The 16,594-nt window shown below is 40.2% G+C and overlaps 1 protein-coding gene across 1 annotated transcript in view; it reads left to right on the forward strand.

Annotated features, from left to right (window-relative positions):
- The window catches only part of TFAP2D (transcription factor AP-2 delta), a 48,645-nt gene that overhangs the window by 10,780 nt on the left and 21,271 nt on the right, over positions 1 to 16,594 (forward strand). Inside the window, exons 4-5 of the mRNA XM_059843426.1 lie at positions 6,217 to 6,382; positions 9,070 to 9,188. Of these exons, the coding sequence (XP_059699409.1) occupies positions 6,217 to 6,382; positions 9,070 to 9,188 (285 nt within the window). The remainder of the gene's footprint in view (positions 1 to 6,216; positions 6,383 to 9,069; positions 9,189 to 16,594) is intronic.

Consider the following 16,594-nt stretch of genomic DNA (forward strand, 5'->3'; position numbering starts at 1 on the left):
GCCAGCCAGCGGCTCCTGGGACAGATTCACCTTTCAAGTGGCTCTGCCCCATTCATGGGGCACCTTGGGCAGAGCCCCAAACCTTTACCACACCCTCACACACACAACCCACACCACACACAGCCTGCCCAACCTTTGTCCTGCAGGAACCGGCACAGGGGCACGGGCACTCTCCAGCTGCACTAGCAGTTTTCCCAAGCCAGTGGCACAGAGACGACCTGGAGAGGCATTGGGAAGATACATTTCCCTTGTGTATGGGAAAGAGGAATCAAGGAAATATCTTTTATTTTGGGTATGGTTTGGATCTTACCCTTCAGCACAGGAGTTGCATAAGTTCTGTGTCAGTGCTGATACACCTCGATAACGGAGGGCTGGTCCTGGGGGCAGGAGATATTTTTACATGTTCATATAATCTTTAAATCTGGTTTCCTGTAACAAACCCACTTATTCATATTATTCTGTTTTCCACCTTGCTTCTCCCAAGCTATCTTTTAAACCTTGCTTACACTTAAAACCCTTACAGCTCTTAATATCCTTCAAAACGTGGTGTAGGTGAGAGGCTGGTCCTATAAACTGCTGGTGATACCCTCAATCTTACAGAATCTTTTGGTATATATTTAAAAATTCCTCATGTTCTGTTCATGCAGGCATGTCTTTGTTTTCTTGGCATGAATGTTGTAGTGAGGGACATCTCGGACTTGTTTGTGTTCATGGCATGAGCTGGCTTTGTGTGGCTACCAACATGATGCAAAGTTTGTTAACTTAAATGAAACTAAAAAAATACCTGGGGAAAGAAACCCAAGAAACCAAAAAATTGCAGTACTTTCTATTTTTCCTGACAAATGTAGATTAGTTTTGGAGTTTTGAATATTTAGCTGATTATGTTAATGACTGGGTCATGTGAGGATAATTTGGAGAACATTTTAAATTGCTTTTAGACCTTTTGGAACTGAAAATGGGATTAAAGAGTACTGACAAAATCTGTACTGATAACTGCTTGCTTACATTTGCTACATGATAAGGGAAAAAAAGCTAAGGAGTGGTAGATTCTAATGTCTTTATTTTGTAAGGTACTCTAAACTTGCCAGAATTTCAGCACAGGGCAGAAAATAAACCATAAACCAGAGGATCCCACAAACAGCACCTGTAGATATAAATAATAGACTAATAAAAAGCATAGCATGCTATTAATATTTTATATAAGATCAATCTGTTGACATTCAAGTGTGCTTATACTTAATAATGTACACAAGTACACAAATGTCTGTATCCTGAAAAACAAAATAAACAGCACTTCTGCAGTGTTGTCACCAGTGTATTATGATGTTTCCTTACATAGGTGCATGACATTTACAGGTGAATGTCTTGGAGAAAGGGACTATGTTGCATTGAATGAATATAAAACACTCATCATATTGTGGCTGTTACAATTAACAAATGAAAGACGGCCTTGCAGAGTGTAAGGATGCACAAAATTATAGACATATATTTTTAAAAAATTGTATTTAAAGTGTAAAAACCATCTAGTGACAATGATGGATATTTGTCTCTGTCATTCCTGAGAAAACAAAAATTTTGCTCATGAAAAGTATAAAAAATATTCCAGAATGTTTGTTTCATTAAAGAAAGGATGCACAAATATTTTACTCTGATGGTGTTAGGGACCCTCACATTTCAGCAGGTGCCTGAGTACCTAAATCAGAATAAACCACCACACTCCAGCCACCCTATTGTTCTCTTCATCTGTACAAAGGGAACCTGCAGCCAAAACAGAGCCAGCTCCCTCGCCACGTGTCTTATTGGGATTTTCATTGTGCTGACAAGATGGGTGGGTTAGAGCATGGCTCTGTTCTCCCTGCTGTCATCTGCACAACCCATCATCACTTGTGCTGGCATTTTGTACCCACGTGTGCTATTTGATGTGGAGACAGGAGGAAGAGAAGGAAAATGCTCTCCCCATGTTTGCTCTGACTACCTTTTCCAGTACCACATAGCCTAACTTTTGTTTGTTCTGGGCTTGGGAAACAAAGCAAAAGCACAGTTCTCATGGAGGAGGACCCTGTGTGGAGCATGAACCAGTCAGTCAGAAGGAAAAGGATGGGCCCCCAAAAACTAACAAACAAACAAAACTAACAAAACAAACTTTTGTTGTAAACTAACAAAAACAAACTTAGTCTTTCGTCTTTCCCCTCTCTCAGGACGCTTGAAAATAATCATAGATTATAATAATAGAATATTCTGTGTTGGAAGAGACTTTTAGAGGTCATCTAGTCCAACCCTTTGCCATGAGCAGAAACATCTTTAACTGCATCAGGTTATAAACATTCTCTTGAGGGGTTCAGTACACAGCAGTTTTGTTCCCTTGGTCTGTCACTTAGATGAGGTCAGATGCACAAAGCATCTCTCTTTCCCACCCATTATTATCTTGTGTTTATAGCAAAAACAAATTGTATTTATTGAAATCAACATGAAGATGACAGATCAGAGACTAAAACTCTGTCATGAATAAAGAAGTAATGGAACAGAGTTGGATGAGAGAGAAGCCTTAAAGAAGGGATTCAGTGACTGAAATCTTCCCTCCTTTCTTTTTTCCCCCTAATCTATGTGTTGCAATATAAATTATAATTCTCTCTTTGCCTAAATCTTGTCCTGCCTCTGTTTCCAGATCTCTGGCTGCAAGAGCACAACCATCACCATTTACAGTCATCTCCAAAGTAGTACCTTATGGCAACAGATGAAGATCAGATCAGACCATGTCCTCACTTCCATGTCCTCACTTCCCTATGGGAATAAACAGTTGTCCTAAAAAGAGTCTTCTTAACACTCACAGGCCCATTTCATGTGGTACTCAGAGCACAAAATTGCGGAGGCAATCAGCTGGATGATCCCAGCAGTTATCTCACTGTCTGCCTGCTCTCCTTTTCCATTTTCTGGCTTTGCTGTAGGATGAATGCCATGGATAACAAGCCAGGGTGCAAGGGCCACAGCTTTCCTTTCTTCAGGCACACTTTTGTGCGGCAAAAAGAAATTTGTGGGCAAATTTCTTTGTTATTCCTGCATGTGGGACTCTTATTTGATGAGCTGAGGGGGTCTTATGTGTCCTGGCACCAGAAGCCAGTCTGTAGAGATTTCCAAAGCCAGCAAAAACTGCTGAGAGTAATAGGGATCTCCAGGCTGAATCCTTAGACTCATGAAAGGCATTATTTCCACTCTGGTTTTGAGGCATTCTTCTGCTGGTATCTCAGCATCCTGTCCCTCAAGTACTCTGTTATGACAAGATTGGCTCAACAATTAAGCGAGGATTGACTTTTCCAGCAGCACCCACAGTGGCATTGTGTTGACAGGAAAAAAAGGTGGTTGTTGCCCCTGCTGTCTAGTTCACCTTAAAATATATCTTGTGGTCTTCATGCTAAGCTGCTTTGCAAAATCACTCTAACACACGATCAGAAGGAAGGAAGGAATACTCTGAAGCTTGTCTTTGACAAGAAACCTAATCCTTCACCTTCTTGTGTGGCTGCCCTTCTCCTTCCTCCTCTCTTTCCATCAGCCCTCTATGCCTTTTTCTGTTTACCAGTGGTGCAAAGGCCAGGTCTTCATCCATCTCCTCTCCAAGGTGGTGTTTGTGGTAGGAAATTCATGCCTTCAAAAATGGGCACAGCTTGCAACAAAGACATATCTTCATCTAGAAAGCACCACACCGCTCTCTGTTGCTGTGTCAATGAATAATTAATAGAGTCAAATAATTATATGCAATAGATTTTACCTTCTTGTAATTTGCTACTTGTTCCCCATGTTTCTGGAAAGCAAATGACTTAGCCTTGCTGAGTTCTTTTACTTTTAACCCATACCTGGCTCACCTGGAATTGCCTTGGTTTAGATCACGTTGCTTGGGCATGATATTTTAAAATATTTCAGACTGTAAGCAACTTTCTACTAAATAGTAATAAGAAGTGTTCCAGTAAATTCTGGTTAGGGTAGGAGCAGCTGCAGGGTAACAGGTTTTTGGATTAAAGGAACAATTATTTATCTGGCATAAAGTGTGCACATACTGGCTTAACCTGGCAAGGAGATGAACTTTAATATGACACTGATTTCAGTACAGTCTCACTCGTTATAAAATCTAGAGACTCATTGAAGTAAATAAATATGTAGACAGTGCTACTGTTTTCTTGACACGTATATATATATACACGTGTGTATGTGCATTGTGTGGCAGATGCCAAACAAACAGATCTACTCAGTGTTAACGCTCTTCACAAATGTACCTGACAGACCAGAAGTTGGAAAAACGTTGCTTGAAAATATTTACAGGTTTCTGGAAAAAAAAAAAAAAAGAAAATCTACCAAAGAAAACCCAAACACACCAAAACAACACAGACCCAAAATTATTTCAGGCATGTGGTGCCAGATTTCTGTGTTTGAGCACATGAGCTCATTAATTGTAGCTTTGAGCTGTGTAAAAAAGTGCATCAGTGCCCTTGATGTGCCTATATTTTGGTGATGCATGAATTGTCTCTATATCTTGTCTAAGAAGTGGACACTAATATCTGCCCTGGAACATAATTAGAAGTCATAAAATACTCTGCTGAACTGAGTCAGGATCTCACCCATCTGGGATTGATACCAAGAGATGTTCTTTTCTGGTGTTGCTGTCAGCACAAATGTTTAAATATACCTTCAAGAGCTGAAATATTTGGAAAGAAATTCTGTTTGCCTTATGTAAGCAAGCAATAGTCTGCATTTAATGAAGGTTCATCCTTCAGTCTGTCTCTGTGAGAAGTGGAACAGAGTCACCTTAATTTTAAGAGGGCTGCATGTGTAAGTTGATAAAGAAAAAGGTGTAAGATCTTATCTAAAGGGACCTTTTGATTGTCATTCTATTCTATTCTATTCTATTCTATTCTATTCTATTCTATTCTATTCTATTCTATTCTCATTATAGAATTTAGGTTAGAAGCTAAAATTTTTAAGTGCAACAAAGTGTTCTTCTGTAGTTAAAAAAGATTCAGGTGTTCACAGGTAAAAAGAAACTCTCAGGGTATTTTGAAAGATACAGGATGCTTCCATTAAGCCTGAGTGATGAGCACAGATTAATTCTGCTCTAAGAAGGTCTTCACATCATCACCCACAGATTAATTCTGCTCTAAGAAGGTCTTCACATCATCACCCTCACATAAACTATCTGAACTCCTTCTAGTAGTGCATTGAATTACATGATATTTTGTATCACTGTCATATGCAGCTCATTCTTCTTTTTCTCATTTTCCCCCCAGGGAATAATAGTGCATACAGTGATAAGGTTTATTTCTTTCACAGATTTTTTTTTGTTGTAATCAGGTTGGAGAAGGCAGGTCAAAGAAAAGTGTTTTGTGCTTGGTCATAAAATATGTGTTAGTCCATAAGATTATTTCTTTTTTCTTTTTCTTGGGAGTTTGTTCTACTCTCTTGGATTGGTTGAAGAGAAAGTTTTCTCTCTTTCTCTCTCTCATACTAACTTTCAGTTAAAAGCTCAGTTTTGCCTGAGGAGTTATTGATCACAGACTTGACTGAAAGATTTGGTGATCATTCAGCAGTTTTAGACCCAGGCCAAGTAATTGCCACTCTCAAGAAATAAACAATTGCAGAGCTAACCTGAGATAAACTGATGTAGCTCAATAGATTTCAATCGTTAATATCAGCTGAGGATTTGACCTAACTTTGGAAGGAATTTAGGAGTTCAAAGGTGTGGAAAGCTGTTGCTGCAAATCACTGCACATCCATGGTGCTCTTGCGTCTTTGTAATCCTAGATACTGCTACAAGAGTTAAATTTAACATTTCTCATTAGAACCAACATCCTAATATTTTCACAAACCGTGGGTTTTTAAAATTGCGAGTGAGGGTCAATCTTATTTTTTAATCATACTTGATTGGAGAGACCTTAGTAATAATCAGTAATTTTTTCAGAGCATGAAATCAAATGATGTCAAATAACCACAACAAGGTGTTTTGACTGTAAAGCTTATGAGATCTAATAATTCACTTTTCCCACACTGAAATTCCAACCCATTCATTTTTCTCAAAAAATAATATTACAGAAAGCCAAACCATACACAGAAGAAAAACAAAACCCAAGCAAAACCAACCACAAGAGAACCACAGAATTGCTCTTCATGGTTGAGTTTGCCAGAACACAGAAGAGGAGGTTTCCCTCACTTTAATATTTCCTTTTTTTGAAGGAGGCACCTGTGTTGTCAACCCCACTGACCTGTTCTGCTCCGTTCCTGGTCGCTTGTCTCTGCTCAGCTCCACTTCCAAGTACAAAGTGACCATTGCAGAGGTGAAGAGGCGCCTTTCACCACCAGAATGCCTCAACGCCTCCCTCCTTGGAGGCATTTTGAGAAGGTAAGTTGAAGGTGAGGATAACAACTCCTAGGCAATGCTGTAATTGCTGTAACTCTTTTTTATTTTCCACAGATAGGCTTTATTCTTTTCCCCTGTTTGGATAGTGGTCACACTTGAGGCGAACAGAAGGGGATGGATCAGGAGGGAACACTGGGAATTTTCAGTAAATTAGCAAGTTTACATTTTTCATCAAATTGATTTTTTTTACCTCCTCTGTTCAGTTGCTCAACAGATGTGGATAGATATTGCTTTGATTTGTTTTGAGGAAAAAAAAAAAAAAAGGAAATTCTAAGTGTGAAAAAATTTCACCAGACGTACAAATCAAAATTCTTGATGAGAAACAATCTCAAAGCAAATCGTTTTACAATCGTTACAGCCCTCCCTCAACAAAAAAATAAAACACTGAGATGTAGGGATGCCTTTTTCTTCCTTTCTCTGCATGTTTTTTTGAGCACAAAAAAGACAGAATAAACTGGTTTTACTTTTCTCGTTGTGAGATATTAGGGGAGAAGTGAATACTTAGGTAAAGTTTTGCCTCTGACCCTTCACTGACCAGAGCAAACACCTGCAGAGAACAGGAGCAGAAAGAAGGAAAGGGGCAGGCTGTGCCTCACATTGCAAGAAGAAAACCAGGAGGCAACTGTAATTCAGCCAGGCATATCTAAGTCACGGTGTCCCTGAGGCGTCAGCTCAGATGGCATCAGCTGCTTGAACACCCTTTGATCAAAACTAGCTGGAAAGTCGTGGGCTATTTCACTGCTGGCACTGAGGGCCACACTGATCCTCGTGCTTGTACTGAAAGTCATTTTAACCAGCCTGAGACATGCAGGCATTCCAAAGCTGTCTTGACACATCTTGGAGAATAATAACTATAGACCATAAATTGTTTTCAAGGCATAAGTCCAATTCAGCTGCCTCTATGGGCATTGGAATCCAAAATCTACGTTCACCAAAATTTCTCCCTCTGTTATTTTCCTCCTGGAGAAACCTTCAGCTAATTTTCATTTAAATGCTCGTGCTGCAGATTTCATCAATACAGTGCAAGCCTTTATGGATTCAAGGGCATCAACTTGAATGTGGGGGCTCACTTCTCTCCTCTGTTAAAATGCTTGAATGATCCCCACAGGTTTTTGACCCAGATTAAATATTGCCTCTCCCAAATTAACCCTGGGCATTGTTCAGGAGTTTGCAAAAGCCAGGGAGTCCCTGTCTGCAGTTAGGATGTACTAATTCTGTTTTATGAATCAGAGAGAGCAATGCAAGAGTGTTGGTCAGTTTGTAACTGTGGGTTTCACAGCTAGGGAACAGGCTCAAGCACTCTGCATTTGACCAGGAAAGATGTAGGAAAACAAAATCTCATTGATTGTTTGCCTGAGACCTTGAAGGCTTGTTTCTGCATCCTGTCAGCAGTCACTGGTTACCTATCTTCCCAAATAGCTTGCTTTGGGAATAAATTGTTCTTCTGAATAAAGAAAAAAAATATTTTCAGAAGATATTTCTTACAAACAATGTGGCCAAAGTTGTGTTATTTTTTAATGTATAAAAGCAGAAATCCAAATGGTGATACTCTGTGTTTGGTTTCCTCTTCTGCCTGAAGGAACTTGAACATGAAGCTCAAAATATTTAGTTAATTATTTTTGCTACTCAGTGATTACTTTTTCTATGCTGTGGGCCCCTCAGTCTCGTTTGGGGTTAATTATGTGTTTATTGTACAGAAAGCAAAGGTGTAGACTCTTATTTAAATAAAGGACAGGTCATTCATTTGAGATGGGAAATATCAGGGTTCCAGTCACTGTTTGATTCATTGTTGAAGCATTTTAACATCAGTTATTTGCTGTCAGCTGACTGCTGCATCTGTTTGAAAGAGACAGGTTCAAATTCCCTCAGGCTGAGGAAGAATTTGAACCTACTTCTGCTGCATAAGTGGATTTGTCTGAAATGCCTCAAACACTGAGGTGCCACAAAAAAGCAGCTGGGACACACCAGGACCCATTTTATGAGAACAATGGGATGTAGGTCTTTGGCATAGGGGCATAGATAACCAATGATGGCTAGGATTTTAGCTTCAGCATTTACTATTGCCTTGGCCTTCTTACTTGTGAGTTTTCGGCTTTGTAGACAACATTTCTAAATACCCAGGTCTCTACCTAGATTATAGAGGGATAGTTAGAGCTGGTTTCCACATAGACATCTACATTTAAGTAGCTATCTGGCTTCCTTTAATAGCCAGACAAGCCAGATGAGTAAAGTTCACTCATTGTGGATATCTGTTTAATCTAATTCTAAGGTCATGTTTCTGTCTAATTTGTCTTTGGAGACTGGCTTGGCTCAATCAGGTATAAATGTTTGCACTGTCAATATTTACACTTAGTCACTGTAACCCCAGGTGCCATGCCCAAATCAGGACACTGGGCTCCACTAGGTGGAAACTGTCTGAAGATCTGATGCCCCCATGACAGGCATTAAAATCTCTAACTCTGCCAAAGAGATGATGCTAAAGAATCACCTAGAGCAAGCAGGAAATTAGGAATACAGCTCTGAAATATTTCCCATGGATGTCACTACTGCAGGCATTACCCCACATATTTGTCAATGAAGTGTGCACAATTTCTAGGCTAATATTAAGATGGGGGGAAGGTGCAGAATAATGACAAATATCTCTCTTTCCTGCTGTTTTCTCATGACAGAGCAAAATCCAAGAATGGAGGACGCTGCTTGAGAGAAAAATTAGACAGACTTGGACTAAATTTGCCTGCAGGAAGAAGAAAAGCAGCAAATGTCACACTCCTGACTTCCCTGGTAGAAGGTAGGATCTCTAATATTGCAATATAATATAACCATAATTAAAATACTTCATGGCACGCCACCCTTTTCAGCCATAGGGTTAAATTCCATAATCTGTGTTTTGTATAAAGAGACCTGACTTGCCTAAAGCCACAGAAAGAGTGAGTGGCAGAATGGAAGTTTACTCTGAGATATCTTGGCTCCCAGCAAGTGTCTTGGTTCTGCAGTTTCCTCAGCATCGATTTGTGCTTACAAATCGATGTTCTGAGTGTTCTTGTGAGAGAGATGAATGTCTTATACTAACTCTGTAAGTAGGTTTGTTTATCCTCCTTTTTTTTTTTTTAACTTATGAATTTCCTGGAGCTGGTCCAAAAATGTGATGATTTTTTTTTGTCTCCCATAAGAAAGCATAATATTTAGACAAGCCTTTTCCCCACACACATAAATGAATGAAATCTGTTTTCAGATAATATCTAGACAGGCTCAGGAGATACTTTCTTGGCCTTTATTTGTTGTTTAAATATCATTCACCAAATACTGCCAGGTTCTTCAAGCCTTCAGCTGGGAGATGCAGGTTCAAACCCCTCAGGCAAAGGGAAGAAACTCTACCTGCATCTCTTCTGTTCTGGGTGAATCCACTAAGTACCCAGTTTGTTGTTTGGCTGTGAGTTGCAGCTCTGGGAATTTCAGATCCCTCCTCCTTGATGCTGAGAGAACTCAGCTCATCCTAAAGGTCAATACCTTCTGCAATCACAGCCTGAAAGGGCCATACAGATCTAGGCAAGTAGGCCGAGGTCTCAGCACGTATTACCACAGAATTACAGAATTACAGAAGGATTGAGGCTGGAAGACTCCTCTGGTGATCTCCCAGGCCAATCCTCCTGCTCAAAGCAGGGTCAATTAGAAGAACTTACTCAGGACTTAGTGGGTTTTTTCTTATCCCAAAGGATGGAGACTCTTCAAGGCAGAAATAGCATTGAATCCTCAGCACTGGAGGTTTTCAGTATCTGTGACAAGGGACTGAGATTTTCAGGGGTCACTGAGCACAGGGAAGTTCAATTGGGCTGCTCTGAAATACAGGTGTGTCCATATCACATCTGCTTGCAAGACAAAGGTCTCATGGAGTTACAGTCTTAGAAAAGGTACCAAGTTAGAGGAGCAAGGGCTGTTCCCACCTTCAGGCATCTCAGGTCTGGGAAGAATAAACACAGCTGGGTTTTATTAGCAAACAGAGCAATGGCTTTAAGCTGAAATCTGAAATTAGGAAGAAATTCTTGCCTGTGAGGGTGGTGAAGCCTGGCACAGGGTGCCCAGAGAAGCTGTGGCTGCCCCTGGATCTCTGAAAGTGTTCAAGGCCAGGCTGGACAGGGCTTGGAGCAATGTGGGATGGTGGAAGCTGTCCCTGCCCATGGCAGGGTGTGGAGCTGAATTATCTTTAAGGTTTCTTCCCAGACCATTCCATGGTTCTGGGATTCTGTGTGACCAGCTATTCATTCATCAGAAGAGACTGAGAGCTGTACCTAACAGCTGCTGACCTGGGGCTGAGGGCTGAGAACCTTTCCTGTAAGTCTGGGTTAGATTCCTGCTTCCCAGGAATGGAGCTGGGCCCACCTCCCTGCCCTTTTTTCAGAGCCAGTAGCAAACCTGCTATCAAGCCTGTGGTGCTGCTTTTGTTCTTGGACTGCCTTGCTGTAAGTCCTAAACACAAATACTGATGTGCCTGAGCTCACTTTGGCAGAGACCTTTTTGCCTGGATATGCTACTAGTGAATTTTATCTTATGGAATTTTTGGGAATGGCACCACCATGTTAACATTCCCACAGAAAACTAAGTGAAGCTCATTCCCTGTCTGTGTAACCAACTCTGGGTCAAACTTGGAGGTGCCCATTGAATTCTTCTTGGCACAAGCTGCTCTCACTTTAGACATGCAGATCTTCCTTCCAGGTGTAACTAACTTACAGCACAATTTCTTCAAGGAAAACCATCCTTCAATGCTTCCTGCTGCTGAAGAAGGAGGAGGCAGAAATGGAAGGACACAGGTTTATTCTGTGGTTTAGAGAATCCAGAGAGAAAGCAACATGAGCTTTTTCTTTGTGATAACAATACAGAAATTGAAATAATGATTTGTTTGTTTTATTAAACCTCTAAAATATCAGGTACACTTTGTGTACTTCTCATAAGAACCCAGGATTGTGTTATTCTTGACTTCTTTAGATGGTTCTAAATTTATTATTACTAAAGGTCCTCACAGTCTTCAATATATTGAGGTTTTAATATCTCCTTAAGGTAAAAGCATGCTCAACCTCTTGAATATCTATGTGATTCAAGATAAGGCAAAATTAGTGGCATTATTGTGTTTATTGACCAAAACCAAGACAAAAATCTCTGGCATGACTCATACTTCTCTTCCTCTAAAATATACCAAAATCATTAATTTTGAGGTGTCTGTTAAGCTCAAGGAGGACCTGAAGTTTATTTCTAGGCTTTGGCTATCACATGTGTCACATGAAGGTCCAGATTTTATGAAAATTATTCTGTGGCCTCCTGCTTTCTGCAAAGTTTTTCTCTTTGGAGTTCTGCTCTGCTGAAGGATGCTTACTGCTGTCTTGATTGGGTCACATCTTTAGAGTCTTTGATAGGGACCAAAATAAGAATTGTTTGACAGATCATTTCTGTTCTCTTTGTCATGCACATAAATCAGCACGAGGAGTGGAAAGGCAGACAGGGAGGGTGAAATCAGTGTTGCAGGGCTCTCCTGAGCAGTCTGGGGACACATCTTTGTGTAACCTGCAGGCGAGGGATGCCCTCTAGTGCCTGGACTAGATGGAGGGAAAGGTCATTTTTCTTACGAGCTCCAAAAGGAAAATTCCTAAATATTAGCTGTAAAATAAAGGCTCCTCGGATAAATACTAGTATTTCCAAGGCTAAGCTTTACTGTGGGCTCAAAAGAGTCAAAAGCTTCTCCAGTGGGAGCAAGGAAGGATGTGAAAAGAGGATATGTGTTCCCTTCTGTCTGAATGGGTCACTTGACAAAGCATAAATGTGATTGCAGATGCAGGTTAAAGCAGGGCATGAATTATTTTAAACCATCAGATTAAAAAAAAAAAAAAGGGAAAACTAATAAAAAAATTCTAGAGTTTGTTTTTCTGCCAAACCTAAATTTCCTAGACAGAGAATTAATGACATTCATCATTTGGGGACCAAAACTCTTGAGAAAAATAGGTCACTGGTTTCTTTTTTCATCGCGCTCTCAACTATCACACTTCTCCCCCACCAGCCTTTGTTTAAATACCCTTCCACTTGTTCCTCCTCCCTTCTCACCCTACAAATAGAATAAACTTTCCTTCCACCTCCCTCCTGTCCGTCCTCCTCCTGAGTAACATTTCTGCCGGGTAGAGCATCTGGAGGAGGCTCAGCCGAGGAGAGTGGGAGGTTCAGATGCCGAGTGTCCCTGTCCTGGGGACACAGCTCCTGCCTTCACTCCTCATCGGAGCAGCTCTCACTCTTGCTGGCCCCGGGGGACTCTCACTCTGCTCCTTGCACCTGCCCACTGAAACCTCCCGAGGTGCTGCTCTCCCCACCGAGGCTTTCCTGACCCGTCCCTGCCAATTCTGCTCCGGCGCCTGTCCCTCTCCATCGTGCCAGGCTCTCTGGTCAATTGTCAAACTGCAGAGGAGAGGCAGGAGCTGCAGAGCTGGGTTTGAGGAGAGGCCAAGATTCTCAACATCTGCTCTTTATCTTGGCAGGAGGAAAGAGCTGGGGGTGTCACACTCGGGGAAATTGGGGTTTAGGTTGAATTTAGATTGAAACCAGGCAAGTAACCAGAAAAGTCAGGGGATTAAGGGGTTTCTACCTTTATTGTGATTCCTACCGTGAGGTAAATAACAATAGGCAGAAGATGGGAAATCTAAGGTAAAACAAAAAGCTCAGATCATCCACATTTCCACAGGGGGAAATCGGATTTTAGGTTTTTAGGATGAGGATTTTAGGTTGAATTTAGATTGAAACAATGCAAGTGACCATAATAGTAAGGGGTTTTAGTTGTTTCTACCTTTATTGTGATATTTCTACCTTCCTAATGTGAGGTAAATAACAACTAGGCAGAAGATGGGAAATCTAAGGTAAAATAAAAAAGGTCAATTCATCCACATTTCCACATTTTCTCCCCAAGTAAATGTTTATCTGAATTATGCTGTAGAAAAAGAAAGAAAATATTCTATGACATTTTGTATAAACTACTTTTCCCCACCAAGCAGACTTAATCCTACTGTACAGTAATCAAAGGGATATCTATTCACAAAAAAAAAGTATATCACAGTACACTTCTAAATATCAAATCATTATTTGGTCCTGGTTTAAAATTACATCTTTGCTTGACAATGAGATAGGAGAAATTATGCTCTGCAGAGTGTTCTCAAGTCCAAATTTTTCTTTTTAATTTAGACTTTGTAGTTAGAATTCAGGATGCCTGCTCCTTATAGCATATGCATGCTTATATGAACACATATGCATAGCTCTAACATGAATTTTTAGTATATGTGAGCTTTCCATTTCCAGAAAAAAATATTTTAAATTGTAATTAAAATTATTTTAATTATTACTTCATTAAAAACAGTAATTACATTTATATCTACATTTTTACTAATCTATATTCATGAAGAGATAACTAATTTTGCTTCTTTTTGCTCAAATGGTTTTATATCACAGTCACAATCCCAGCTCCAGACACGTTTATACTTTGAATAATTTTCTCAGATTTCCAGAATGGTCTAGAATAATTTTCTCAGCTCTAGCAAATAATATAAACCATCTTTGTATATATAAATTTGAATGAGAATTCACATTTTCATTCCCTTTTTCTCTAACAGTAAGCGAAAACATTCACATTTCAGTCACTCAGTTGTTGATCATGTTAAATGAATGCCAACATTTCAACACAAAAACTCTGCTCTCTTGAAGAAACCAAGGCTTTTCCAATGGCTAAATGTTTAAAGTCTTTGCTGTCTACATTCCTTGTACTGTTACTGGGACTGACTGGGGTCATGATGAAGCTGTCTGGAGAATTACAACTCCACCTGATGACAGCTTCAAAGGGTTTGACTTTTATTTTCTTTCCATGCTGGAATGAAGATAAACCTTTAAAATATTTTAACAGAATTTAGCTGAAAAGAAAAACCTGGTGCTTTTCTGAGATTGATTTACTCTGTAAGTCTTCATTTAAGGAAGAATAAAAGCATATCTGAAATAGACATTTTGAAATTACTCTATGGCTTAAATCTGTACCCTTTCTCACCCATGGAGAAGCCTGGGATAGATGTTTGAAATACAAAGCAATCAGTCAGCTCTATGCCTGTTCATTCTGATTGTCTGTTAGCTTACATTTTGCTTTCACTGAAAATTATTTTACTTTTCTAGAAGCTGCAAACAAAGTGGAAACTGTTTCTCCTTTCAGCTCAGAGATACTGATTGCTTGTTAATGTCTTCATTCTTTTTAGGAACACTGAAAAATCTTGTTTAAAAAAAATCCAAAGAAAGATGATTTTGACTATAGTCTTCAATTTTTGCTGTAAAGTTGGTTACAGCTGCAGAGGCTGTAGCTGGCTGGTGTCAGCAAACAGATTTCCTGGGAGTGGTGCATGGATTTTGTCAGTACCTGAATAAACTGGGGCAGATAAACACACAGTAAAGCATTTTCTGGTGGAATCAAAAGGTGTTTTTCCATGAAAACTCCAGTGGTAGAAGGGGAGACAATAATATCTCAAAAGAGGGAGAATGGAGTTCAAGTAGAGGTCAGTGCATGCAGTTTCTTATTCCTCATCCTGTCCCTGGCACAGGACCACTGTTTCCATGGAATTTCTCCTCTTCCTTGGCTTAACCAAGCCTTGCTGAGGATGGGATTCATCTCCCCATCTTCATTGCAGTTGCACCTTCACATGTCAGATCACAGTAAATAGGGAGAAATCAGCACTTCTGGGTTTAATGATTTAATTTCATAATTAAATGAAGTTAAATTAATAATTAAACATTTTATTATGTCACTCAGAACATCTGTGGAATTTCCATAGCTGGAAACATCCAAGACTAGGCTTGGAAAAGCCTTGAATAACCTCATCTAAGGCGATGCTGTCAGCAGCAGGTGATTTCCTGAGTTCTAATCTAGACTTTCCATAATTCCTCTGATTCCCTTTTGCCTTCTACCCTAGTATAGGAAGATACATGCTTCAAGTGCTACTTTGTCTCCATTGACTTGAAAGTATTAAGTCAGACATCAATATTGACATTCAATCTGATGAATTCCACTGCAGATGTTCTCAAAGCGAGGAGCTGCATGTCCTGTATCCCTCCTGACAGCTTCAGCCTTTTGAACTTCAAAGGGCCAGAGTCCAATGCCACTTCTCCTGATGGCAATCAAACACACAACTCCAAAAAAAAAAAAAGGAAAGTGAAAAACCCACAACCCCTGAACTCCAAAACTACTCTGGAGCACATCTCTGTTAGTCACTCATGCAGATGTGCTTCAACATACGCTTCTGGTAGCTGACCTATTTCTTCTTTCTGCAATGAGATGAGAGCAAGTGTCATCTGGAAATGCCTATTTCCCACCAGGCAAAGACTAACTTAGGCACAGCTGTTCACAATCCAGGCAGCTGCTTTTGATCAGATAAATCCCACACCGAGGTTGTCAGAGTCACAGCGTGCAGGTCAGAGTGTTCAGTAAACCCTAAAATTGAATTCTGGATTCTCTAAGCTAGTGAAGAAGGTCCTTTCCTTCCAAAGGCACTTGGCTGTCAGCACAGAGTTGTGTTCTTGTGTTCAGTCTTTGCTGTGAGGTAGAGAGGTGCTCAGTGCAACTGCACATCATCCTCTTCCCTTATTGTTTTGGCTGGTCAGTTTTGTTTGCAATCCTTCTGGAAACAAGATTATTTATTGAGTTCTCCCTTGGAGTCTGCTCTTCTCTGGTGTGGGGCACTTGTACTGTTGGCTTAACCTCTAAGCAAATGTACTGGAATGTGTGTTATCCCCATGGGTCTTTCCTAGGGTAGAGGGTTCTTCTTCTATTAGACGCAGGCAGTGAAGCACCAAAGGCTGACTCAGTTCCTTAAAGTTTTTTATTCCTACTTTCTGCTCTTCTCCATACCTTGAATGTCGATGATGAACAGGGCTTGCAAAATTGGGCAGCTGCCCAATACTCACTGGTGGCAAGACAGGGGCAAGTGTCTTGGCCAGAATTTTCTCCTGAGAGGGACATCCTTCCATCTGATGAGAGGAATATCCTTCCTATCTTCTCCCTGGCACCAGCTGATGATTAAACATCAACAGGCCAATTGGGCTGAAATGTGTAACTGACTTGAGAAAGACTGTCTACAGAAGTGACTTGCTAATGTTTGGGTTTTTTTTTTAAGGGTATAATTGTGTAATTATTCTGCA

This window comes from Haemorhous mexicanus, chromosome 3 (assembly GCF_027477595.1).
Source record: "Haemorhous mexicanus isolate bHaeMex1 chromosome 3, bHaeMex1.pri, whole genome shotgun sequence".
NCBI lineage: Eukaryota > Metazoa > Chordata > Aves > Passeriformes > Fringillidae > Haemorhous > Haemorhous mexicanus.